Source organism: Hyperolius riggenbachi, chromosome 5 (genome assembly GCF_040937935.1).
Source record: "Hyperolius riggenbachi isolate aHypRig1 chromosome 5, aHypRig1.pri, whole genome shotgun sequence".
In the NCBI taxonomy this organism is placed as follows: domain Eukaryota; kingdom Metazoa; phylum Chordata; class Amphibia; order Anura; family Hyperoliidae; genus Hyperolius; species Hyperolius riggenbachi.
The window spans coordinates 438,621,713-438,649,708 of record NC_090650.1 but is presented as its reverse complement, the minus strand read 5'-3'; the positions used below and the strand labels follow the sequence as shown (position 1 = coordinate 438,649,708).

The following is a 27,996-nucleotide window of genomic DNA, read 5'->3' as shown; positions in this document are numbered from 1 at the left end:
TATTCATGTGTAAATTAGAGCGAAAGCAGTCTACTGCGTGTGTTCAAGGGACGTGAATGTGAAAATTCGAAGCAAAATAAGCTAAAATACTACACAAAATGATTTTGGAATTTTGGCATTTCGATTCCGACACGCACATTTTGATGCAAAAAGTCAGGATTTGGGACTTGAATCCATGCAAATCCATGCGCTTATTCCTAGTGTTACTCGCCAATATTTGCCAAAGTCACTTTCACATTGGAAATACTATTTTCATATTTGAAAATATTTTAGTGAAAATACAATGTATTTTTGCAATATGGTCACTGAAAACACAAGTAAGAAAGTTGATGCGAAATTGCGAATTTTCGTAAAAAAACATGAATGTCACACATGTTGGCGGGCTGCAGAGGAACAGTTTGCGATCTACTTCCACAGGCAGCCAATCATGGTTCACGACTCGTATCCGCGTTGACGTGTGTGAACTGTGCCGTTTGACAGCAAAGTGCATCTTTTTTTAGGCACAAAACTGCAAACATTTTTCAACATGCTTTTCAAAGGCGTTTTGTTTCATCTTTGATTATTTTCACAGAAATTAACACAAAAAGAATTTCTGCATTTTTGCTCATCACTGCTTCTCACTAATACGCGTCACATCGAGGGCCTGTAGTGAAAATAATTAATAAAATTGCTTATTTTGTACAATATTAATTTATAGATTATTTAGTCAGTGTTGGCCCATTGTATTTCCTCTCCCTGATTTACATTCTGACATTTATCCCTGGTGGAGACATCTTTAGTTCTGCCAGGTAATCTGTGCGGAATGTTCATTACTCAAAGTTCTATGCACAGAGGGAGATACTGCTTGCTTGGCAGTTGGAAAGAGTCATTATTTCCCACAATGCAACGAGGATCACAGACAGCAAACTGTCAGGACCATGGTCCTGACATCACACTGTGGGAGGGGTCTCACCACAATATCAGCCATACAGCGCCCCCTGATGGTCTGTTTGTGAAAAGGAATAGATTTCTCATGTAAAAGGGGGATATCAGCTACTGATTGGGATGAAGTTCAATTCTTGGTCACAGTTTCTCTTTAAACCCTCTCAGAAATGTACATCGGGGGTCCGGAAGAGAAACAGCAGCTGACATTGTGCAGCGGGATCTGAAGATCAGTTACTGACATTTGGAGTGAAATAAATGCATTGGTTACTGTATTCCGCATGATTGCAGAGGATGTGTACTGTATTGCCGCAGTATCACGGCCAACATAATCAATGTAAAGCTAACCTTTTCCTAATGATCGCCTGATAGAGCTACCTGCACGCATGACTTCACCGACTCCGAGCGGTAATAAATCACGTGACTGCGCCTCTCGACTGCGGAGACTGCGCCCTCCTCCAGCACCAATACTATTATCAATAATAACCACGAGTACCCCATTAGTGTGTAAGGCTGCGCTTCCACAAGGATATTACATTTCACGTGTGTTTCACACATTTTTGTGATGCTTTATGCAAATTATAATGCAATTTCCGCAGGTGGCCAACATAACTGACAATCATTAGGCCTCTTCCACTTGCCCAATTTCAGATGCACACATTGCAGCTAGTTTACTATCAGTACTGGCACAGAGTAACAGCTTATACTGTACATACTGGGGGTAGCAGAGATCAGCACACATTGCAGCAAGTTTACTATCAGTACAGGCACAGAGTAACAGCTTATACTGTACATACTAGAGGCAGCAGAGATCAGCACACACTGCAGCTAGTTTACTATCAGTACAGGTACAGAGTAACAGCTTATATTGTACATACTGGAGGTAGTAGAGATCAGCACACGCTGCAGCTAGTTTACTATCAGTACAGGCACAGAGTAACAGCTTATACTGTACATACTGGAGGTAGCAGAGATCAGCACATGCTGCAGCTAGTTTACTATCAGTACAGGCACAGAGTAACAGCTTATACTGTACATACTGGAGGTAGCAGAGATCAGCACACATTGCAGAGGTTTACTAACAGTACAGGCACAGGGTAACAGCTTATACTGTACATACCAAGGGTAGCAGAGATCAGCACACATTGCAGCAAGTTTACTAACAGTACAGGCACAGGGTAACAGCTTATACTGTGCATACTGGGGGTAGCAGACATCAGCACACAGTGCAGCTGGTTTACTATCAGTACAGGTAAAGAGTAACAGCTTATATTGTACATACTGGGGGCAGCAGAGATCAGCACACACTGCTGATAGTTTACTATCAGTTTATACTGTACACACTGGAGAAAGCAGGAAACAGTGTACACTGCAGCAAGTTTACTATCAGACTCAGTACAGGCACAGAGTAACAGCTTATACTGTACATTACTGGGAGTAGCAGAGATCAGCACACGCTGCAGCTAGTTTACTATCAGTACAGGCACAGAGTAACAGCTTATACTGTACAAACTGGAGGCAGCAGAGATCAGCACGCACTGCAGCTAGTTTACTATCAGTGCAGGCACAGAGTAACAGCTTATACTGTACATACTGGAGGTAGCAGAGATCAGCACACACTGCAGCTAGTTTACTATCAGTACAGGCACAGAGTAAAAGCTTATACTGTACATACTGGGAGTAGCAGAGCTTAACACACACTGCAGCTAGTTTACTATCAGTACAGGCACAGAGTAACAGCTTATACTGTACATCCTGGGAGTAGCAGAGCTTAACACACACTGCAGCTAGTTTACTATCAGTACAGGCACAGAGTAACAGCTTATACTGTACATACTGGAGGCAGCAGAGATCAGCACACACTGCAGCCAGTTTACTATCAGTACAGGCACAGAGTAACAGCTTATACTGTACATCCTGGGAGTAGCAGAGCTTGACACACACTGCAGCTAGTTTACTTTAAAGTGGACCTGAACTCAGAACAATTTCTCTGCTCTAAAAGATACACAACAGCATAATAATCTTTAAAGAAAAACATTTCTTTGTTACAGCTGATACAAATCCTGCAATAAATCTGCAGTGTGTCTACTTCCTGCTTTCATGGAAGCAGACATATTGTTTACAGCCTGTGTTTTCAAAGGGGCTTATCTGCTTATCTGCCATGGCAGTTATGTGACACGGGGGAGATCAAATTACAACTTGTGATTAGACACAAATGAGGGGGACTTAAACAGGCTAAACTCTCTAAATACATACAGGGTGCATTTCTCTCTGTTTTCCTTCTGTCCTGTGCAAGAGTTCAGGTCCACTTTAAGTGTAAACACAGAGTAACCACTTATATTGTATGTATCCAAGATCAGCACACACTGCAGCTAGTTTACTATCAGAACAGGCACAGAGTTGCTGCTTATACTGTACATACTGGAGGTAGCAGGGATCAGCACACACTGCAGCTAGTTTACTATAAGCATAGACACACAGTAACAACTTATGTTGTACATACCGGAGATAGCAGAGTTTGAAACATAATGGAGCTAGTTTACTATCAGTACAGGTACAGAGTAACAGCTTATACTGTACATACTGGAGGCAGCAGAGATCAGCACACACTGCAGCTAGTTTACTATCAGTGCAGGCGCAGAGTAACCGCTTATATTGTACATACTGGAGGTAGCAGAGATCAGCACACACTGCAGCTAATTTACCATCCGTAGAGGCACAGAGTAACAACTTAAATTGTACATACTGGGTGTAGCAGAAATTGACACACGTTGCAGCTAGATTACTATCAGTACAGAAACAAAGTAAAAGCTTTTACTGTACATGCTGGAGGTAGCTGAGGTTAGTATATGCTGTAGCTAGTTTACTATCAGTACAGGCACAGAGTAACAGCTTATACTGTACATACTGGAGGTAGCAGAGATCAGCATACTCTACAGCTAGTTTACTATCAGTACAAGCACAGAATAACAGATTCAATTGTACATAGTGGAGGTAGCAGAGATCAGCACACACTGCAACTAGATTAAGGCCCAGTGCACACCAAAACCGCTAGCAGATCATCAAAACGCTAGCGGTTTTGGGAGCAGAGAGCCGATATTTGCCGGGTGCACACCGAGCGGATTTTGTATGTGATCCGCCGGCCGCATCCGCATCAGCATCCGCGTGGCTAATGTATCTCTATGGGCTGGTGCACACCGGCGGTTTGAGGTTTTAAGCAAACCGCAAACGTGCAGCAAGAGGCACGTTTGCGGCTTGCTAAAAACCTCAAACCGCCGGTGTGCACCAGTCCATAGAGATACATTAGCCATGCGGATTTCCAGGCGGATGTGGCCGGCGGATCCGCCCGGTGTGCACTGGGCCAAAGATCAGTATATAGGCACAAACTATCAGCTCATACTGTACATGTAGGGAGCGATATTCCAGTTATTTAGGTGTATAATGCAAGTAAATGGCATGACTGATCAAGTCCCTAACTTCAGGTTAAGCGTTGAGTTAGATTTCAGGGTGTAACATTAAAAAAATTTTTTGGGGGGGGGGTGAGATATATTGGGTTTTTGTGTAATTAATTATTCTTGATAAAGTCATTGGGGGTCAGTTCTGACTTCTGACTCTTTTTAATTTTTCTATCTTGCGGGCAGGACCATGACTCCATCACTGGGCCAATCACTGCACTTGCTGCTACTGAGCAAGTGCAGTGATTGGCCCAATTATGGAGCCATGGTCCCGCCTGCGGGAGCATCAGCTCCAACAGAAACAGAAGTTGCCGTACTCCTTCCCCATAGGCTGAAGCTCTGGGACACTGCAGCATGGAGCTAGGGGTAAGAGGAGGATGCAGGGGGACATCGTAGGACAAGGAGTACATAGGGGACACAGGATAGAGAGGAGGACATGGGTACAGAGGGGGACACCAGGAGGACAATAATGGTACAAGGGGGACACAGGGGCACACAAGAGGTGGATCCAGCAGAGGAAGAAGCGGGACAGTGGGGAAGGCAGGAGGACACACAGCACATGAACTTGTGTGTTCCTAGAAATATAAGACATCCCCTGAAAATAAGCCCTAGCTCATCTTTTAGTGCTAAAATTAATATAAGATACCGTCTTATTTTCAGGGAAACACGGTAATCAAGAGGCGGAACAAGAAATTGACTTACGTGTCGGTCTCGTCCCAGTTGATGCAGGTATGGTTGATGGTGGCCTGCAGAAAATGCAGAGAGATCAGCGTTAGATGTTGGATGAAAGTTGGAGATCATCTCCAAGCCAAGTTCCCGACGCCCCGGCCGTCTGGCAGAGCCGCGGATGAGGCCGGGACACTCGAGTTTTGCATTCTGTGCAAACAGTAATTTACAGTTCCATTAGTTTTCCGCTTAACACATATTGTGCGCCCAGGGCAAGGTGATAATCCGAGCGCACTCGATGCAGTTAATGACACGCATTGATTCCACCGTGCCGATGACCGACGAGCAAGACAGCGACCTTGGAGGCTGTGAAACTAAACAGGGCCAGCTCTAAATGATGTATTTCATGATATTTATGTAGTTGGCTATTGGGACGCTTTATAAACGGACTGGCTCGACGGTAACCCTCAATGGCCAGAAATTTACCATTAGATGATGGCTGTTCTCCTCCAAATACCGTTTACCTAAGAACTCGTCCCAAGCCAAATGGTCTAAACTGCCCCTAACACTAACCTCCCCTACCTACACCTAACACTACCACCCACCTATTCTTAACACCACCCCTACCTACGTCTAATACTAACCTCCCCCATACCTACGCCAAACAATTACCTACCCCCACCTACACTTAACTCTATTACCCCACCTACGCCTAACACCAATCCCACTTACGCCGAACACCAATCCCACCTACGCCTAACACTAACACCCACTGCCTACCCCTAATAGTAACCCCCTCACCTACGCCTAACACTACCCTCACCTACTCCTAAAACTAACACCCACTGCCTACTCCTAACACTAACATACACCTACCTACTCCTAATAGTAATCCCCCACCTATGCCTAACACTATCACCACCACACCTACGCCTAACACTACTACCCACCCATGCATAACATTAACCTCCCCTATACCAACGACTAACACTTACCTACCCCCTTCCACACACTTTAACCTTAACATCCCCCCCACCTACCCCTAACCCTGCCCCCTTCACCTACATCTAACACTACCCGCCCACCTACATCTAACACTACCAACCCAACTATACCTAGCACTCTCCCCCCCACCTACAGCTAACACTTCCCCCACCTATGCCTAACACTACCCCTTACCTATGCCCTAACACTAACCTCCCCCATGCCTACAACTTACACTACCCCCCACCTACACCTAACACTACCCCTCATCTCTGCCTAATACTAACTGCCTCATCTACACCAACACTAACCTTTCTTCTACCTTCACCTAAAACTAAGTACTATCACCACCAAATGCTCAGCCGTAGTATAGCTGTACTGCTGCCACTTAAAGCTCGGTGTCTGCTGTAGCGTAAAAGTACCAACACCACCCCCCTCCCCGATCAACCGGCGATAATATAGCAAAGCGGCCAATTCCAATCGCCACCGGAGCCAAATGTTCACCTTTTGCTAGAGCTGAACAACCCTCTGCGATACTATAGCCAAGCGCCTATTAACAATCCCCTGCTGCTCTGACGCCAGCCCTAGGCACCGCCCTAGCTTTGCATTACAGCCTATGCCGTGCCCATTTTACCCAATTTTATCAAAATGGTCCAACGAACATCTGTGTTGAAAACAATCTAATCTTTTCTTTAAAACTAAATCTCTCACACACATGAACAACAATGATCCAAGGAAGGCACGTGAGCAAAGAAAAAATAGAATAAAATAAAAACACAACTTTACATGATAATCTACATCTGCAGAAACAAAAACTAACTTCAGAGAAAAGATAATATGTCAGTTTCTCATTTTCCCACCCATTTCTCATAATGCTTATAAAGACAGACATTCCAGCGAAAGGCAAACCGTCTTTACAAGCCCGCGAGGAAATTAGATTTTATGTGGTACCTTTTCTGCAAAGTCTTTACTTGGGGTTTAATACATCCCATAAAATAACGAATGTTTTTAGTGAAATGTTTCCCCTGATGGAAATGCGACGAATGACACAAAGTCGTCTTACTCACGTTGTACAGATGGGAGAACTCGATATCCAGGGGGACAGAGGTGCCACGAGGGGACGGTTTCACCATGACGGACATCACCTTAGAGTTCAGGACCGTGGTGTTCCTAGAGAACGCAGAAATACAGTGATGAGATAATGGCGTTTCATAGTGGACTGCATCCGAAGCATATATCACGATAACAGGCGGATATAAAGCAAACCTTAAAGAGGAGCTGTTAGGTATAAGGTCTCAGAGAAAATAAACACATATATCAGTAGCTAAAGATTGGCTGTACTTACATTACATATGCATTTCACTGTCCACGTTTGGATTTCACAGAATTTGTATATAGTATATGCAGAGATAGATGCTCCTGACAGCTCATGGCAGGTTCCATGTTTGTGAAGCCAAATGTGTCGTCATGTCCTGCCTGCTTCTGATCACAGATAAGCTCGTTCTTGAACAACACGGTGTGCAGTGAATATTAATGAGCCATGTGGCTAGGAACAATAGCTGACTCCTGCAGTGTAGTCTGCCCGAGATTTATCAGTGTTATCACGCTGGACTGATTAGAAGCTCCTGTACCGTCTCATTAGCAGCCGAGGGGAGGGCCCCAGAATGCTTTGCAGTTTAGCTGCGGCTTGCTTCTTTATGGGTCTATAACAGACTTAAGATAAGCACACATCAAAGGTAACTGAAATGTTTATCTTCACTAATGGCTTTTGAGCTTCCTTCTAAACTGTTTAACACAGGAGAATAGAGGTTTAAATTAGCTTCTGCAGCCTGACAGTTACTCCTTAACACCCCGGACAATTTCTTCCCACACATTACAGAGTTCTATGGGTGTGAATTGCACCAGCTTGCTGCTTTTGCGGTTGGGACGTCAACATCCCCAGGCCCGGCGCTACCATAGAGGGAAAGGGGGCAATTGTCCCAGGGCCCTAGAGCTTGTAGGGGCCCCCAGCGGCTACAAGAGGAATTTTTTTTTTCAAATCGGCCTTATAGTTTTTGAGAAAATCGATTTTAAAGTTTCAAAGGAAAAAAAATACACATTTAAAAACCAGCCGACTTTAATGGTTAATAGCAATTCCACCTTAAATGCTAGAAACCCTAAATTTGCAGGATATGTTAAGGAGATCATTAGGAATAAGAGGAAAAAACAATTTTTCAAAAAGACCTTATAGTTTTTGAGAAAATCGATTTTAAAGTTTCGAAGGAAAAAGTATACTTTTAAATCCGGTAAATGTCACTTTTAGTAGCAAACCTAACGGTAGTGTAATTTTACAGGCATCAAACGAAAGCGCAATACATTTCCTGACGGGGTTTCCTGGGGGTCCATACGCAGCCGCAGCGCTTTGGCCAGGGATCGCTATACAGCCGCAATATGGCTGTATGAAGATCCCTGGCATTTTTTCCTCATTTTTTATGTTTAGAATGTGGGAATTTTTTTTTTTTTTAAATTATGTGGGATCCCCCTTCCTGAAACTTTTTAACCCCTTGTTCCCCATGCAGGCTGGAGTAGCCAGATTGTGGAGCTCCGACCGATTGGGACTTCACACCCTGACTATACCAGCTGCAAAAAAGGTCCCTTAATGCCAATTTTTGTTCCGGGGTATCTGTTGGGGGGGGGGGGGGGCAGGTTTATTTTGCCCTGGGGCCCCATTGTTGCTTAAACCGGCCCTGAGCATCCCCTATTGCTATGTCACCGATCTTTACAATCTTTATTACAGAACGGATTTTTAAATCCTGGTTCACCCTTCTGCGAATGTCATTGTTTGTAAAGGTGAAGAGGGGACTATAACCATCAGCCAGGCGAATGTTTGATGCAGCTATTACAGTTGGAAAAGTCACATGACTCAGAGATCTGTGCACAAAGTATAGAGCTGCCAGCACAGTGGGTGTTCCTTCCCCAGCACAGAGCCATTGTCTGACTCCACCCACCTCCTGCTCTCTCCAGTGGGTGGAGTCAGTCCTCTGTTCGCAGGAAAAGACTGGCTGTTGTCCCCTCCCGACTCCACCCTGACTTCCTTATGTGGGCGTAATGAGGTTGAGGGAGGAGTAAGGATAGCTTATAAGCTGACCAGTCCAGCTATGAAGCATCTGACACAGAACTCATCAACGAAAACACTGCCAGTCAGGTATGGAAAAAAAAAACATAATGCAAAAGAGGTTCAGGTGAGATGCACAAATCTCTGTTACATATTTCACGCAATATGAAATACAAATAACATGAAACTAAACTCGGGCGCCAAGTTTCCCTCATCTGGCAAAGGTTCGCTTTAAAGGATACCCGAAGTGACATGTGACATAATGAGATAGACATGTGTATGTACAGTGCCTAGCACACAAATAACTAGGCTGTGTCCCTTTTTTTCTTTCTCTGCCTGAAAGAGTTAAATATCAGGTATGTAAGTGGCTGACTCAGTCCTGACTCAGGCAGGAAGTGACTTCAGTGTGACCCTCACTGATAAGAAATTCCAACTATAAAACACTTTCCTAGAAGAAAATGTCTTCTGAGAGCAAGACAGAGATAAAGAGTCAATAGTTCATAGATTTTAGCTCTGGCATACTTCAATGAATGTGTCATTGAGAAAAAACAATAAAACCGTTAAAACGTAAAAAGTAGATTTAAACAGAAAATAAAACTGTGGAATATCTTAAAAAGTCATTTTTAGGAGAAGGAAGATAGATACAATCGTTTATTTCATTAGTTTATTTTCGCTTCGGGTGTCCTTTAAGATAAACCAGGTATTGTTAGGCAAATAAAGGACTGAGAAGCGTCCTCTAATCGAGGTGACAGTGTCCCTTTAAATGAAAGCGCAATGAGCGAACTCTCACTGGGCTGACCCTATTTGACTCTGGCGAGGAGAGCTCTGATTGGCTGGTTTTCTCCTAGCTTCGCAGCAGTGCTTGTAGCATGCAGAGATCAGACCTTACAGTGAAATACTGTTAATTACCCGGCACAGTTACAGTGTATGTAGGTTCAGAGAATCTCCTATGCAGCATTATATACAAATACTGCTCATCCAATCGCTGATCTACATGTCCCTGCGCAAAAGTCACACTGTAAGTATGTACGCTCAGAGAATCTCCTATGCAGCCTTATATAAAAATACTGCTCATCCAATCGCTGATCTACAGGTTCCTGCTCAAAAGTCACACTGTAAGTATGTACGCTCAGAGAATCTCCTATGCAGCATTATATAAAAATACTGCTCACCCCGTCGCTGGTCTACATGTCCCTGCGCAAAAGTCAAACTGTAAGTATGTACGCTCAGAGAATGTCCTATGCAGCATTATAGCAAAATACTGCTCATCCAATCGCTGGTCTACAGGTTCCTGCGCAAAAGTCAAACTGTAAGTATGTACGCTCAGAGAATGTCCTATGCAGCATTATAGCAAAATACTGCTCATCCAATCGCTGATCTACATGTCCCTGCGCAAAAGTCACACTGTAAGTATGTACGCTCAGAGAATCTCCTATGCAGCCTTATATAAAAATACTGCTCATCCAATCGCTGATCTACAGGTCCCTGCTCAAAAGTCACACTGTAAGTATGTACGCTCAGAGAATCTCCTATGCAGCCTTATATAAAAATACTGCTCATCCAATCGCTGGTCTACATGTCCCTGCTCAAAAGTCACACTGTAAGTATGTACGCTCAGAGAATCTCCTATGCAGCATTATAGCAAAATACTGCTCATCCAATCGCTGATCTACAGGTCCCTGCTCAAAAGTCACACTGTAAGTATGTACGCTCAGAGAATGTCCTATGCAGCATTATAGCAAAATACTGCTCATCCAATCGCTGGTCTACAGGTTCCTGCGCAAAAGTCAAACTGTAAGTATGTACGCTCAGAGAATCTCCTATGCAGCATTATAGCAAAATACTGCTCATCCAATCGCTGATCTACAGGTCCCTGCTCAAAAGTCACACTGTAAGTATGTACGCTCAGAGAATCTCCTATGCAGCCTTATATAAAAATACTGCTCATCCAATCGCTGGTCTACATGTCCCTGCTCAAAAGTCACACTGTAAGTATGTACGCTCAGAGAATCTCCTATGCAGCCTTATATAAAAATACTGCTCATCCAATCGCTGGTCTACATGTCCCTGCTCAAAAGTCACACTGTAAGTATGTACGCTCAGAGAATCTCCTATGCAGCATTATATAAAAATACTGCTCACCCCGTCGCTGATCTACAGGTTCCTGCTCAAAAGTCACACTAAGTATGTACGCTCAGAGAATGTCCTATGCAGCATTACGTAAAAATACTGCTCACCCCGTCGCTGATCTACAGGTTCCTGCTCAAAAGTCACACTGTAAGTATGTACGCTCAGAGAATGTCCTATGCAGCATTATATCAAAATACTGCTCATCCAATCGCTGATCTACAGGTCCCTGCTCAAAAGTCACACTGTAAGTATGTACGCTCAGAGAATCTCCTATGCAGCATTATATAAAAATACTGCTCATCCAATCGCCGGTCTGCATGTCCCTGCTCAAAAGTCACACTGTAAGTATGTACGCTCAGAGAATCTCCTATGCAGCATTATGTAAAAATACTGCTCACCCCGTCGCTGGTCTACAGGTCCCTGCTCAAAAGTCACACTGTAAGTATGTATGCTCAGAGAATCTCCTATGCAGCATTATATAAAAATACTGCTCATCCAATCGCTGATCTACATGTCCCTGCTCAAAAGTCACACTGTAAGTATGTATGCTCAGAGAATGTCCTATGCAGCATTATATAAAAATACTGCTCATCCAATCGCTGGTCTACAGGTTCCTGCTCAAAAGTCACACTGTAAGTATGTACGCTCAGAGAATGTCCTATGCAGCCTTATATAAAAATACTGCTCATCCAATCGCTGGTCTACAGGTCCCTGCTCAAAAGTCACACTGTAAGTATGTACGCTCAGAGAATGTCCTATGCAGCCTTATATAAAAATACTGCTCACCCCGTCGCTGGTCTACAGATTCCTGCTCAAAAGTCAAACTGTAAGTATGTATGCTCAGAGAATCTCCTATGCAGCATTATATACAAATACTGCTCATCCAATCGCTGGTCTACAGATTCCTGCTCAAAAGTCACACTGTAAGTATGTACGCTCAGAGAATGTCCTATGCAGCATTATAGCAAAATACTACTCACCCCGTCGCTGGTCTACAGGTTCCTGCTCAAAAGTCAAACTGTAAGTATGTACGCTCAGAGAATGTCCTATGCAGCATTATAGCAAAATACTGCTCACCCCGTCGCTGGTCTACAGGTTCCTGCTCAAAAGTCAAACTGTAAGTATGTACGCTCAGAGAATCTCCTATGCAGCATTATATAAAAATACTGCTCATCCAATCGCTGGTCTACAGGTCCCTGCTCAAAAGTAAAGCTGTAAACAAACTTATTTTCTTGGGTTTACATAATAGGACAACGACTTAGAACACATATGTTTTTTATTTCTTTCTGTGTTCCTAAAGTTAAAATTGCCTTAAAGGACAACTGAGGTGAGAGGTATGTGGAGGCTGCAATATTTAGTTCTTTTTATACAATACCAGTTGCCTGGCTGTCCTGCTGATCCTCTGCCTCTAATGCTTTCAGCCATAGCCCCTGAACAAGCATGCAGCAGATCAGATGTTTCTGACATTATTGTCAGTTCTGGCGAGATTAGCTGCATACGTGTTTCTGGCGTAATTCAGGCACCACTGCAGCCAGATATATATATCAGCAGGGCTGCCAGGCAACTGGTATTGTTTAAAAGGAAATAAATATGGCAGCATTTATATTCTTCTCACTTCAGTTGTCCTTTAAAGGGGGTTGTAACATTCCCCCCCCCCCCCCCCAACAAAAAGCCAAAAAAGTTAGTGGCCAAAAGATATATGTACCCCCCCCCCCCCCACACACACACACACACACACCTCTTTTATTTTTCTAAAATAGGTCCCTATATGTCCTCCAATTTTTTTACTTCTTTTTTACCTGGTCTGGGCACATTTGCCAAACTGGAGCAAAAGTGCAGTGTTATGCTGGGCATAGACCGTACGTTTCTTGTTATCAATCAAGCCGCTGATGGCTCGATTGATAATATCCGACGTGTCCGATCACCGCGGCGGATTGATTCTGCGCTTGATTCCCGCGGGCGGACAATAGAAAAAAAAACGAGCGGCTGATAAGAATCGATCCACACGGTCGCGCCAGCATCGAGCCAGCGCCTCGATTCCGGGGCATAAATGAACCATCTAAGCCCAGCATAAGTGAGATTGTGGGAAGGTTTTCTTTTTTTCTTTTTTTAGCTGCAGTAACAAGCTTATCTCAGCATGCAAACAGAAAGCTTCCTATTTTGGATAAGACAAGGATACTATTTATCAGTTAATTGAATCACTTACACCCCCCTTTAAAGAGTTTACAGTGATGTAAGCCTGTTGTCTAGGTGATGTTTGCTGTGGCAGTAGAGATGTAAATTAAACACTGAGCTGGGTTGAATAAAAAAAAAAAATAAAGAAAAGGGCAGAAGTGATCACAGTTTTGGCATCACAGTGAAACAGTAAAGATGGAAACCAGAACAAACATTTTTTTTTATATCACATTTTTACTAAATCTGACAATAAAGACCTGGGCTCTGCTGCCCCTCCCCCCCCCCCCCCCCCCCCCCCCCCCCTGATAAATACCGACAGCCTAGCAGCAATCTGCTTGTCACTAGCTGTCTATTTACCTTTAGCTTGTCAATCAGTTTTCCCGCAATGGCTTCCCCCACCGATCCCCGCCTCTGCTAGATTCCTCCAATCGGAAGCTAAGCTGCTACCCAAGAAGTACTTCCTGGGTCGCGGCTTAGCTTCCGATTGGAGGAAGCTAGTAGCGGGGGGAGCCATGTAATGGAGGAGGCGGGGGAGGCAATGTGGGGAAACTGATTGACAAGCTGCAGGCAGAGGCGGGACAAGGTCCTCCAGCACCCAAGGCTGAGACACCAAAGTGCGCCCCTCCATCCCTCCCACCCCAGCTGTCACACACTGATTGCTATTAGACTAAGAGGCTCCCCAGGGCCCACAACCTCCCCAACACCTTAATATCTAGTTATCTGGCTTGCAGTCACTGCTATGTATCCCCTTTTCTTATTTCTTTCTGCTTTAAACACAATTAGGAATGACAGCTGAATGAATTCTGCGCCCCTCCTACACTGCGCCCTGAGGCTGGAGCCTCTCCAGCCTATGCCTCGGCCCGGCCCTGGCTGCAGGTAAACAGACAGCTAGTGACAAGCAGATTGTCGCTAGCCTGTATTTTTCAGGGGGGACAGCAGAGCCCAGTGGGGACTTGCAGCAGTAGCAGAAGGATACAGAGGCATGCCACTGTGCACAGAACTTGCCTCTGTGTCCTATTAAGATTTAGAAAACAGTGGTGCTCATCCGGATTTTGGATATCCGGATTACCCGGATATCCTGATTACCAGGATATCCGAACTTTTTTTCACCTATTCGATTCGGATTCCGATTTTTTTTTTCAAATCCGAATTGCACTATGCAGATATTTGGTCGCATACCCGGATATCAGCGGATATCTGCAAAATTCTGACTATTGAGATACTGTAACTAAGAAGATGATGTCCATGACGTCCTTGAGCCAATCAGAGGGCTCCCAGCAGAAGCCCTAGCAACCAATCACAGAAGGGAACCCTGGCCAGCCCCACCTGACCTCATTGAGCCAATCAGAGGGCTCCCAGCCTAAGCCCTAGCACCCAATCACAGAAAGGAACCTTCGCTAGGCCCCCTGTATAATAAGGAGGGCTGCCATGAGGAGAAATCTCGTCCTTGCTTGTGAATGCTCACTGAGAGACATGCTCCAGTGCTGCTGGCCTAACAAGTGCTGTATACAGTGATAAACCTAAAGCTGTTCAGTGATTAACACCTTCACTATCACTACACTATTGTTAATTCGGTAGCTAGCTTGATTTCATTCAGTGACAGTCAGAGTGTTTGCTGCAGCAGCTGCTATAGGTCCTGTGTCTTTGTGTGCTGTGCACAGACCAGGCCAGCTGCTGGCCTGCTATTAGCCTTACCTACAGTATAGTTAGGGAATTGGATTCCTGTGTTATTGTGTAGTTAGTACTGTAGTACTGCAGTCAGTGCTAGTTAGTTGTTAGAGTAGTAGTACTACTGTGTTAGCTTTCTACAGAACTGCTGTGCTGTGAGCAGTGCCAGTGTGACAGTTAGTGTGCACTAGTGTCTTCTCCTCTGCTGCCTGACTGTCACTCAGCACATGGCACGTGGCACTTGGCATCGAGTGCCACGTGCCAAGTGCAAGGTGCAAAGTGCCACGTGCCAAGTGCCACGTCCGGCATGCTCATGGCACATGTTACACCTGCTGCAGCATTGCTCCTGCTGCCGGTGCAGCTCCCACCGCCAGGCCAGGGTGCCACAGGCCACTGATACCACCTATATTTAACCCAAAACACAATTGCTGCATAATTTTTTGGAGGCGTCTGGGGTGAAAACTGTCATGTCCCAGTTGTGCGGTTGGACTTTGGACACAATGGGGGCTGCACGACCGCTGTCTGGAACCTAGTCCTGATGTTAATTGACAGCCATTTTATTATTTTTTTGTTTGGGGGGGATTTTAAGTCCCCACATCATCAATTAGTGTTTCCCTTTAAAAAAACATGATGCTACATGCCTCATTTACCCTAAAAAAAAAAAACTTTTTAAAAGCAATTTAAAGGCCACTTCCAGTTTTCTATCCGGATATCCGAATCCGGGCGGATATCTCTGATACTGGGTCCGGATATCCGATTCTATTCCAATATCTGAACGTTCGGCTTCCGATATGAATTCCGGATCTGGATATCTGGGCATCCGGATCAATTCGGATTTTGAAAAGTGGTATCCGAGCAGCACTGTTAGAAAATCCGCCTTGGGTTCTCTTTAAAGGGATACTGTAGGGGGGTCAGGGGAAAATGAGTTGAACTTACCCGGGGCTTCTAATGCTCCCCCGCAGACATCCTGTGTTGGCACAGCCACTCACCGATGCTCCGGCCCCGCCTCCGGTTCACTTCTGGAATTTCAGACTTTAAAGTCTGAAAACCACTGCGCCTGCGTTGCCGTGTCCTCGATCACGCTGATGTCATCAAGAACGCACAGCGCAGGCCCAGTATGGTCTGTGTCTGCGCAGTACACTCCTGGTGACATCAGCGGGATCAAGGACACGGGCGTGCAGGAGCAGTGGTTTTCTGACTTTAAAGTCAGGAATTCCAGAAGTGAACCGGAGGCGGGGCCAGAGCATCGGTGAGTGGCTGCGCCAACACAGGATGTCTGCGGGGGACCATTAGAAGCTCCAGGTAAGTTCAGCTCATTTTCCCCCGACCCCCCTACAGTATCCCTTTAAGATTGTAATTTGGAGAGAGGAAAGATTTTACAATGAACAAACTATAAAGTAATATTGTTTAACATAAGCAGTGTTATTCACTAGGGTATATTCAGTAACGTTGCTCTTTAAAGGGACCTGGAGGTGAGAGGGATATGAAAGCTGCCATATTTATTTCCTTATAAATAATGTCAGTTACCTGGCTGTCCTGCTGATTCTGTGTCTCTCATACTTTTAGCCATAGCCCCTGAACAAGCATGCAGCAGATCAGGTAGCCTGATTCAATTGACGCAGGCTTTGCCAGAAGATCAGCAGGGCTGCTAGGCAACTGGCATTGTTTACAAGGTAATAAATATGGCAGCCTCCATATCTCTTTCACCTCGGGTTCCCTTTAAGAATGGTAGTAAGCTGCTATTTCAGACGTGTCTTCTAATTGTAATGACCAGATCTTAAATGTATTTAGCTGCACATATTCTCTATAGATTCCATTAAAGGCAGAGGAAAGGACGAGTGCAATGTATCGCAACCCAAATCATAATCACGCCATAATCTGCGGCATAAAAACCCAGAATTTGTCTCCATTACGGCCTCCATTATAGAAGAGAACGTCTGCAGCAAAATTGCAGGGATTATAATTCAGCCATAAAGGGATCGGTAAAATTACAGTCATTTCCAGTTTGGGGAGGGGGGAGATTTCATACGATTATCGTCAGGTATTCGCCTATAAAAGCAGCGCAAAGTGTTCCGGAATCTCAGGAGAGGAACATTGCCGACGCAGAATAATGATCAAAGAGTTCAGTTCAGGTACACGGAAGTAAACTTGTTAAAAGAAAAAAGTTTGGGCGCACTTTTACCGCAATAGTAATTATCTGACAGTTCAGTGGTCATTGTCAGCACTCTGCAGAAATGCCCTCACCTAAACTTGCATGAAAATGTCTGTAAGCATTTCCTCTACCGCCCCTTCCTGGGTCAATGCAGGTAAAATGGGCGAGAGAGGCGCCTTGGTAATGGCGGCACCAACATAGGCAACAATTCTAAAAGCCGCTATTAGTGACTATAAACTAATTTGGAGGCCCAAGGTTTATAGCCACTGATAGCAGTTATTTACCGTTTATACAGTTGCCACTAATCACAGCTGCTTTTAACACTGCTTTGGCGGCGAAAATATCGGGGGATTAGGAGGCAGGGAACTTTAGTGTTAGGAGTGGGGGGTTGAGGCTAGGTACTGGGGGGGAGTTAAAGTGAACCTCCAGACTAAAAATCTACTCAGCAGCACTGAAAAGGCTTGGTGTTTCTTTAACAGTTTCACAGCATCAGAACTTTGTTTTTCTTACATAAGCCTTATTTTTACAGTAGATGCACAAAAGCTTAAGCTCCGCCCCATAAAAGAAAACTGCCCGGGCTTTTTTTCCCTGATGCTGTGCAAAGCATGATGGGATTTCCTATGTTGTTATTCACGTTGCCTAGCAACTGGGAGGGGTGATCAGCACACAAGACAGTTGGAACTGTGTTTCATGCTCACTGTCACCTCCTTTCAACCAAAAAGATGGCTGCCCTCATGAAATCACATACATGTGCCTGTTCTTTTAAACCAGGGTGGGTAAGAGATTATATTACCTATCTATTTTAATTAACATAACTAATGTAACTTTATGACAGTATGTTTGTTTAGGCTGGAGTTCCTCTTTAAGGTTAGGCACGGGTGAAGGAGTGGTCTTAGGGTTAGGCACCAGTAGAGGGAGGGCTCAGTGAGAGAGTAGGGTTAGGTTAGTTAGGTCATAGTAAAATATTAGTTAGATCACTAATATTTTACTATTGTAATTAAAGTGGTCTGAAAGTCAGCATTTCTACTTTGTTTTAAAAGATTGCTTACAGCTTTAAAGCTACTATCCTAGAATTTTTTTTAGCAGAAAATCACTGAAACAGTTAAAGGGACAATTAAACCGCGCTTTTTTCGGTGCCCAGATTGCCGCTGTGCCCATTTTTGTAGTGCGCAGTGTTGTTGTGACCAGTGCTGACCATAATTGTTATGGAGGGGAAGAGCAGGATCATCGACCAGGCAACCTAGGGAGGTGCTTACTGGGTGTCAATGGGGTCCGCTTGCCACCTTCTCTGGCCCCTATTTATGTTAGATTACCAAAAGGACCACCAGGGGGCATTAAACTAACTACCTTAAAGGCCACCCAAGGTGACATGCGACATGAGATAGACATGGGTATGTACAGTGCCAAGCACAGAAATAACTGTGCTGTGTTCCTTTTTTTTCTTTCATTGCCTGAAAGAGTTAAACATCAGGTATGTAAGTGGCAGTTCCTGTCTGAGTCAGGAGGACTGGGTCAGACTACAGTGTGACCCTCACTGATAAGAAATTCCAACTATAAAACACTTTCCTAGCAGAAAATGGCTTCTGAGAGCAAGAAAGAGATAAAAAGGGTCAATAGTTCATAGATTGTAGCTCTGGCATACTTCAATGAATGTGTCATTGAGTAAAAACAAAAAAACTGTAAAAACTTAAAAAGTAGATTTAAATATAAAATAAAATTGTGAAATATCATAAAAAGTCATTTTTAGGAGAAGGAGGATAGATACAATTGTTTATTTCATTTGTTTATTTTCACCTCAGGTGTCCTTTAACTAGGGCCCCATTACATCTCAATCCATCTCTGGAGGGGATCGTAAAGGCCACAATGTCATGAGAAGTCATGTTGGCCACACGTATGTAAACACACCCTCCTCCTCCTCTCTGGACTCTATCTCACAGGAAGCTCCGGTAGAAAGCCCTTCCTGCATTGTGTTTCCTGGCCCTCCCCTCTGTTTGTAAGATAGATTTGTCAATAGCCCCGATACTGTAGAGCAGTTCTGAAGAAACAGTTTTTTGGTTTTGTTTTGACAGAGTTCCCCTTTAATGCAACGATGGTGAACGTGCAACCAAAGCAGCCTTTTTACAAATAAAACCCGATGCTAAAAATATCTGCTACTAATTAGCGGTATAACTTTCACTTAATCCCGCTGTAATCTGCTACCTCGGAGGCCTTCTACAAGGTCAAATCGTTTCGTCAGTGAATGGAACTCTCTGCAGAACCCTCAGTGCGCTCCTTCTATCCGTTCCCCACAAAGGCTCCCAGCTTGTGTGTAAACATAAATAAATGAGAACAAACAATGCTGCACAATTTGGGTTGGCTAATTGGACTGCGTGGAAGGATGGGACGTGTTTGCGCTGAACGAGAAGAGGGTCTTGGAGGAAGGAGACTCTTGCTGAGGCCGGAAGAAAGACGTAGTCTGCTAATCAGTGCGGAAGAGAATTGGTGAGGTGCCCTAGGACGCTTCAGCCGCTGCTTCTCTGCCCGTCTCCAAGAACGGGGAAAAGAAATCTATTCTCACAAAATTCACAGCCCGAAGCCCCTGTCGGAAGCATACAAGGCAGCGCACCCGTACGCACCCACCCGTGCCGTGATAAGGTGCAGACCCCTCCCCTCTCTCCAGCTCCAACAGGGAGGGGACGTATTTAATGTGAAGCCTCGTGGCCACGGGGAGAACGATGACCCATCGCTGCAATGTCGTTATAATGGACCCCCGTTCCTCGACGATAACCGTTTGTTTGGCGCATCGGCGGTCTAAAGATTGACGGGTATAACTCGCCGTATCCTCCGGCTGCAGAAGATGCCAATAATAAGATAATATTTCACTCGGACGTAAAGCAAGCCTAAGTGTGGTCATCTTATTTCAAGGTCCATTTGTTCCGAGCGGCGATAACAGCGCAATACACCGCTGGCTCCCTTCGAATAAAATATGACTCAAGTGTATTTAAAATCGTACAGTTTCGTAAATAGATCTGAAAGCGGAACTGCAGTATGGTGTATAGTATAATTACAAACCCAACTCCATACGGGCTACGTCGGCAGTGGGTTCAGGGTGCGTTTGTAGTTCCTGGGAGGGCTCAGCGCATCTCTGATGGAGGCCATTCGGAGGCGGCCTGGTGTTGCGTTGATCCACCTTTTGCGCAATTTTCAATTTTCGATTTTATTTGATTAGCCGCACCCAGGCTATGCATATACATAGGTTAGGATTTAGTTAGTGTTAGGCCCCTCCCATGGAGGATTGACTTCTTCGCAGTGGGAGGGACGAGTACTTAATAGGTTGCATGCAAGCTGTTACAGGAAACCAACATCCTCCAGTGGTAGACAGGTCATGTGTATGCTCGGTGTGTATTATATCCCACAAGTGGGGCTTGCACTCTTTTGCAGGTAGGCACTAGTCTGTTTTTAAGTAGCGCTGCTCATTTCCTTTGCTACGTCGGCAGAGCAGGATCATTCGCAAAGCAACCTAGGCAGACGCCTAGGGGCTAACGGGTGTTAGGAGGTCCAGCTATCACTTTCTCTGACCACTCTCCCAGCTAAGATTACCAAAAGGAGCATAAGGTGGATTCAAAGGTACTACCTTGCCTAGGGCCCGTGTCATCTTCATCCATCTCTGTATGAAGGTATCCAACCCGCCTTTGACTCAAAGTAATGTCATCTGTTTAATCATTTTAATCTCCCCCCCCCCCCTTCTGTTCTGTTTTAATCCCCCCCTCCCTTCTGTTGTCAGCTTCCATTGTGCATAACAATGTAATATCCAGGTCAATCAGTAAGCCCCACAGTGCTATTTTTAGATTGCAACAGTTTTCAAGCATTTATCTCCAGCATTCAGAGATAAAAGAACAATTGAAAACCTGAAAAGAATGCATTTTTCACTGTTCTTGAAGGTGCCCCTTAACGATACAATCCATTCGTACAGAATTATTGAATCAATCTGATTTGATCTGATAGGATTGGGTAGCGGAAATTTTCCTTTAATGGGCATGACAGTCAGAAGCAATCGATCGATCGCTGGATTGTATCATTAATGGGAATCTTAAGCAATAAATTTGGACATGCGTACACACATCACATTTTCATCCAAGATGGTGCTGAGCGGCAGCCTTGCCAGAGTTTCCTCTGAAATGAGTACAAGGCTTAAAAGGAACCCAAGGCGTGAGACCTGTGGAAGCTGCCATATGTATTTCCTTTTAAACAATACCAGTTGCCTGGCAGCCCTGCTGGTCTTTCTGGTCAGTAGTGTCTGAATAACACCTGAAACAAGCATGCAGCTAGTCTTGTCAGATTTGTCATAGACATCTGATCTGCTGCATGCTTGTTCAGGGGTCTATGGCTTAAAGTAAAAAAGGCAGAGGGTTAGTAGGACAGCCAGGCAATGTGTATTCATTAAAAGTAAATAAACATGTCACCCTCCATATCCCCAACCTAGGCTTCCTTTTAAAGAGGAACTTTACAGAAAGATAGAAAGGGAAAAAATAAACCAGTACATTTCACCATGTAATTAATCCACATTGTTTGATCCACCGAGAGTAGTGGGTAAATGGAATTTGATTTTGTGGCTGACAATCCTGCTTTAAAAGACTAGAGCTTTATCCCACGTTAATAAAAGTGGCTTAAAGGACAACTGAAGTGAGAAATATATGGAGGTTGCCATATTTATTTCCTTTTATACAATACTAGTTGCCTGGCAGTCCTGGTCTATTAGGATGCAGTAGTGTCTGAATTGCACCTGAAACAAGCATGCAGATAATCTTGTCAGATCTGACAATGTCAAGCACACCTGATCTGCTGCATGCTTGTTCAGGGGCTATGGCTAATAGTAATAGAAGGGGGGAGGGGCCTTGCCCAATGCCGATACTATCCAGCAAAGAGTAGGCAAGTCAGGTCACGGCAGAAAATGAGGCTACAAGTTCTTCACTAAAACAAAAGCTGCTTCTGGGTAAATTCAGTTTTAACTGGAACATCCCTGGGCAATCATCAGCAGCATTACGTAACGGTACGATTTAAGCTGAGACCCGAGTACAGCTTTAACGCCCGCCACTAAGTTACCCCACCATTACAGGTTCAAGTCTTACCTTTGCAAAGACAAGAAGCCACCCAGGTTTCTGTAGAGCACAGTTCCGATCACAAACATGGAGGCATCATCTGTATCTGAAACAGAACAGAAAAAAATCCATTAAAAGAGGCAAAGGGAAAGCACGAGAGACCTGTGAAAGCTCCTGGAACAGCGTCAAGGCACCGAGAGGCCACCAGCTCACCCAGGGGGTAACAGGCTTTTACTTGGCTGGGATAGCTCGGGACGGTAGGATGAATGATTTATTGGGAAGAGGTTGGAACACAAGGCTCATGTTATGGAGGCAATCGGCGAGCATTGTCCTGGAGCGGTGAGGAACGCTCTGGGACTCTCTCCACCTTAGCAGGATGAGGTTACGGTTGAACTGGCAGAGCTGGGGTAAGGCAATCAGCAGGACAACGCTGTCTACCTGGAGAGATTCAGCTCAAAAGATCCTTCAAACTGAAGTCCAACCACAGAACTTGGGAAAAAAGTCTGGAAAGGAACAATGGCACATAACTAAGATACAGCTGTGTAATGTGTGACATGGGCGCCAGGAATGAGCTGAATGTGCTGTAGTGACAATGCTGCGGAGTGTGTATGGGTTATGTATTGGGCAGCACGGTGGCGTAGTAGTTAGCTCTCTCGCCTTGCAGCGCTGAGTCCCTGGTTCGAATCCCAACCAGGGCACTATCTGCAAAGAGTTTGTATGTTCTCTCCGTGTCTGCGTGGGTTTCCTCCGGGCACTCCGATTTCCTCCCACATTCCAAAAACATACAGATAAGTTAATTGGCTCCCTCTAAAAAAAAAAATTGGCCCTAGACTACAGTACTTACACTACATAATATAGACATATGGCAATGGTAGGGATTAGATTGTGAGCTCCTTTGAGGGACAGTTAGTGACAAGATATATATATATATATATATATATACACACTGTACAGTGCTGCGTAATATGTCGGCGCTATATAAATCTATATATATAAAATCGGATGTATGTGTGTGTGTGTGTGTGTGTGTGTGTGTGTGTGTGTGTGTGTGTATGTGCCGCGATCACTCGAAAACCCCTTGACCGATTTGAACGAAACTTGGTATACAGGTTCCTTACTACCTGGGATGATAGGTTCTGGGGGTCTCGCGGCCCCCCTGCCCACCTGGGCGGAGCTACAAACAGCAAATTAGATTCCACCCATTCAAGTCAATGGAAAAAATGTAAAAGGCTGCCATTCTCACAGTAATCAAGCCAGAGTCCCCACACTTGGCACAGTTGGTCACTTGGTGACCGAGGTTACAAATCCAGGAAAAGCGGGTGGAGCATAAAACAGCCAATCAAAATTCAGCCATTCCTTTTAAATGGGAAAAAATGCAGCCATTCTTACACTGTTAATCGCAGGGTTCTCAAACTTGCCACACTTCGCCACTGGGTGAATAAGATTAAGATTTTGGAAAGTGGGTGGAGCCTACAACAGCCAATCAAAATTCACCTATTGCGTTTAAAGGGGAATATTTAAACTGCTGCCATTCTTACACTGTTTATGGCAGAGGCTTCAGACTTGCTGCAGTCAGTCATTAGGTGACTGGGGTCCAAATTCACTAAAGGGGCGGGGCCACAAACAGCCAATCAGATTTCTTTGCTGGATAAACTGCTTCCATTCACACAATTTTGATGCCAGTAACCTGAAAGCTCACAAAATTGGTCATTGAGTGACTGTGTGACAAGGTTACACAAAGTGGGTGGAGCCAAAAACACATTTTACTGGGAAAATATAAACTGCAGCCATTCTTACACTGTTAATGGCAGGGTTGTCAAACTTTGCACAGTTGGTCATTGAGTGAATGTGATTAAGATTTTGGGAAGTGGGTAGAGCCTACAACAGCCAATCAAAATTCAACTTTTGATTGTCAAAGGGAATATTTAAACTGCAACCATTCTTATACTGTTAATAGCAGATGCCTCAAACCTGGTACAGCTGGGCACTGGGTGACTGGGGTTCAAATTCAGAAAGGGGCGGAGCCACAAACAGCCAATCAGATATACAAAGTATTGATACCAAGGATCCCAAAGCTGATAAACTTGGTAATTGAGTGACTATATGTCAAGGTTACAAAAAGTGGGCGGTGCCAGAAACTTAATTTTTTACATGGCAGGGTTCCCAAACTTGATACAATTGGCCACTGGGTGCCTGGGATTATTATTCAGAAATGTGGGTGGAGCCTACAACAGCCAATCAAAATTCAGCTATTGATTTTCATGGGGAATATTTACATTGCTACCATTCTTACACTGTTAATGGCAGAGGCCTCAAACCTGATACAGTCAGTAATTGGGTGACTGGGGACCAAATTCACTAAAGGCGGTGGAGCCACAAACAGCCAATCAGATTTGTTAGATTGATTTCAGCCATTCTGTTATTGGCAGGGTTCTCAAACTTGACACAGTTGGCCACTGGGTGACTAGGATTAATATTTAGGAAAGTGGGTGGAGTGTACAGCAGCCAATCAAAATTCATCTTTTGATTTTCAAGGGGAATATTTACATTGCTGCCATTCTTGCACTGTTAATGGCACAGATTATTATACAGAAAAGTGGGTGGAGCCTAAAAAAAACAATCAAAATTCACCTGTTGATTTTCAAAGGGAATATTAAAATTGCTGCCATTCTTGCACTGTTAATGGCACAAGCCTCAAACCTGGTACAGTTGATCATTGGGTCACTGGGGTTCAAATTCAGAAAAGGGGATAGAGGAGGCATGGGCAAACTTGGCCCTCCAGCTGTTGAGGAACTACAAGTCCCACAATGCATTGCAGGAGTCTGACAGCCACAGTCATGACTCATAAAGGCAAATGCATTGTGGGATTTGTAGTTCCTTAACAGCTGGAGGGCCAAGTTTGCCCATGCCTGTGATAGAGCCACAAACAGCCAATCAGATGTTTCATTTCACTGGGAAAATACAAATTATTGATGCCAAGGACCCAAAGCTCACAAACATGGTCATTGAGTGACTGTGTGTCCAGTTTACAAAAAGTGGGCGGAGCCAAAACCAAATTTCAATGGGAAAATGTAAACTGCAGCCCTTCTTCACTGTTAATGGCAGGGATCTCAAACTTTGCCAAGATGGTCACTGGGTGACTGAGATTAATATTCAGGGAAGTGGGTGGAGCCTATAATAGCCAAAATAGCCAAAATAGTCAAAATTCACCTGTTGATTTTCAAAAGGAATATTTAAATTGCTGCCATTTTTACACTGGTATTAGCAGATCAGAGCAGTTTCTAGGCTAAATTTCACCCAGGGCGAGGGTGTAAAAATCGCCCCCCACCCCACCCCCATGGAGCCAGGCATAGGTGCCCGCAGTACAGGTTGAACAGGTTAGCTACGTAGGTGCCTCCAGTATAGGGTAGCCTGCATAGTTGCCCCCAGTGTAGGTTAGATAGGTAGGTGCCTGCTTTATAGGTTATCTACGTTGGTGCCTCCAGTATAGGGTAGCCCGTATAGTTGCCACCAGTGTGGGTTAGATAGGTAGGTGCCCCCAGTATAGTTTAGATAGGTAGGTGCCCGCAGTATAGGTTAGATAGGTAGGTTCCCGCAGTATAGGTTCGATAGGTAGGTTCCCCCAGTATGGGTTAGATCGGTAGGTTCCCCCAGTATAGGTTCAATAGGTAGGTTCCCCCAGTATAGGTTAGATAGGTAGGTCCCCCCAGTATGGGTTAGATAGGTAGGTTCCTGCAGTTTAGGATAGTTAGGTAGGTTCCCGCAGTATAGCTTGGCTAGGTAGGTTCCCGCAGTATAGGTTAGTTAGGTAGGTTCCCGCAGTATAGGTTAGTTAGGTAGGTTCCCGCAGTATAGGTTAGTTAGGTAAGTTCCCGCAGTATAGGATAGTTAGGTAGGTTCCCACAGTATAGCTTGGCTAGGTAGGTTCTTGCAGTATAGGTTAGTTAGGTAGGTTCCCGCAGTATAGGTTAGTTAGGTAGGTTCCCGCAGTATAGGTTAGTTAGGTAGGTTCCCGCAGTATAGGATAGTTAGGTAGGTTCCTACAGTATAGCTTGGCTAGGTAGGTTCCCGCAGTATAGGTTAGTTAGGTAGGTTCCCGCAGTATAGGTTAGTTAGGTAGGTTCCCGCAGTATAGGTTAGTTAGGTAGGTTCCCGCAGTATAGGTTAGTTAGGTAGGTTCCCGCAGTATAGGTTAGTTAGGTAGGTAGGTTCCTGCAGTGTAGGATAAATAGGTAGGTTCCTGCAGTTTAGGTTAGTTAGGTAGGTTCCCACAGTTTAGGTTAGTTGGTATGGGCGGTATGAGTTGGGCGCAGGAGCGGGGGGAGCAAACATAATAGTAATAACTCACCTGCTTCCGCCGAACCCGCGCTGCTTCAATGTCCTTCCTTTCCCGGCATCTATCTCATTAGTCACAGTGCTTCCTGTGATGACATGCGGTATGTCATCACAGGGGGCGCTGTTACCAGGCGCCGGACGCCGGGAGAGGAAAGATATTGAAACTGCGGGGAACGGATGAAGAAGGTGAGTTATAACTATTATGTCCGTTCCCCCGCTCCGGCGCCCCCCCTCCTGCCGCACAATAAAGCACCCCGGGCGATTGCACGTATCACACACCCATAGAAACGGGGCTGTAGCAGATGCCTCAAACCTGCTATAGTTGGTCATTGGGTGACTGGGGTTCAAATGTTGGAGAGGAGTGCAGCCACAGACAGCCAATCTGATTTGTTTAATTTCTATGGGAATATACAAATTATTGATGCCAAAGACCCCGAAGTTCACAAACTTGGTCATTGAGTGTTCGTGCATTAGGGTTAGAAAAAGTGGGCGGAGCCAAAACCGGTCAAATACATACACAGGCAGTTCCACGTCATTAGTGGGTGGAGACAAATGCAAATTTCACTGGGAAAATGTAAACTGCAGCCATACTTACACTGTTAATGGTAGGGTTCTCAAACTTTGCACAGTTGGTCACTGGGTGACTGGGTTAAATATTCAGAAAAGTGGGTGGAGCCTACAAAAGTGAATCAAACTTCACCTATTGCTTCTCAAGGGGAATATTTAATTGCTGCCATTCTTGCACTGTTAATGGCACAGGCCTCAAACCTGCTACAGTTGGTCATTGGGTGACTGGGGTTCAAATTCAGAAAAGGGGTGGAGCCACAAACAGCCAATCAGATTTTTTTCATTTCAATGCAAATTATTGTTTCCAAAGACCGCAAAGCTCACAAACTTGGTCATTGAGTAATTGTGTGTTAGGGTTAGAAAAAGTAGGTGGAGCCGACACCAGCCAGATACATACCCGGGCAACGCCGGGCAATCAGCTAGTACTAAATAATAATAATAATAATAATAATGTATGCAGAATGCCTTGAATCTGAAGCGTCAAACTATAGCATAAGGATAGCTCCTTTGTAGTGCCCCCATATGGTGTGCCCCCCATTATAGTGCCCCCATATGGTGTGCTCCCCGTTTTAGTGCCCCCATATGCTGTGCTTCCCATTATAGTGCCCCCATTGGGTGTGCTCTCCCCATTATAGTGCCCCCATATGGTGTGCCCCCCATTATAGTGTCCCCATATGGTGTGCTCCCCGTTTTAGTGCCCCCATATGCTGTGCTTCCCATAATAGTGCCCCCATAGGGTGTGCTCCTCCTCCCATTATAGTGCCCCCATAT

General features: G+C 44.7%; 1 protein-coding gene across 3 annotated transcripts in view; it reads right to left on the bottom strand.

Annotated features, from left to right (window-relative positions):
* Positions 1 to 27,996, bottom strand: part of ADGRB1 (adhesion G protein-coupled receptor B1) — an 829,276-nt gene that overhangs the window by 308,132 nt on the left and 493,148 nt on the right. For all 3 annotated transcript variants that reach the window (XM_068238111.1, XM_068238113.1, XM_068238112.1), the window contains exons 15-17: positions 22,354 to 22,429; positions 7,094 to 7,196; positions 5,079 to 5,122 (exon numbers count right to left, since the gene is read on the bottom strand). In XM_068238111.1, the coding sequence (XP_068094212.1) occupies positions 5,079 to 5,122; positions 7,094 to 7,196; positions 22,354 to 22,429 (223 nt within the window). The remainder of the gene's footprint in view (positions 1 to 5,078; positions 5,123 to 7,093; positions 7,197 to 22,353; positions 22,430 to 27,996) is intronic.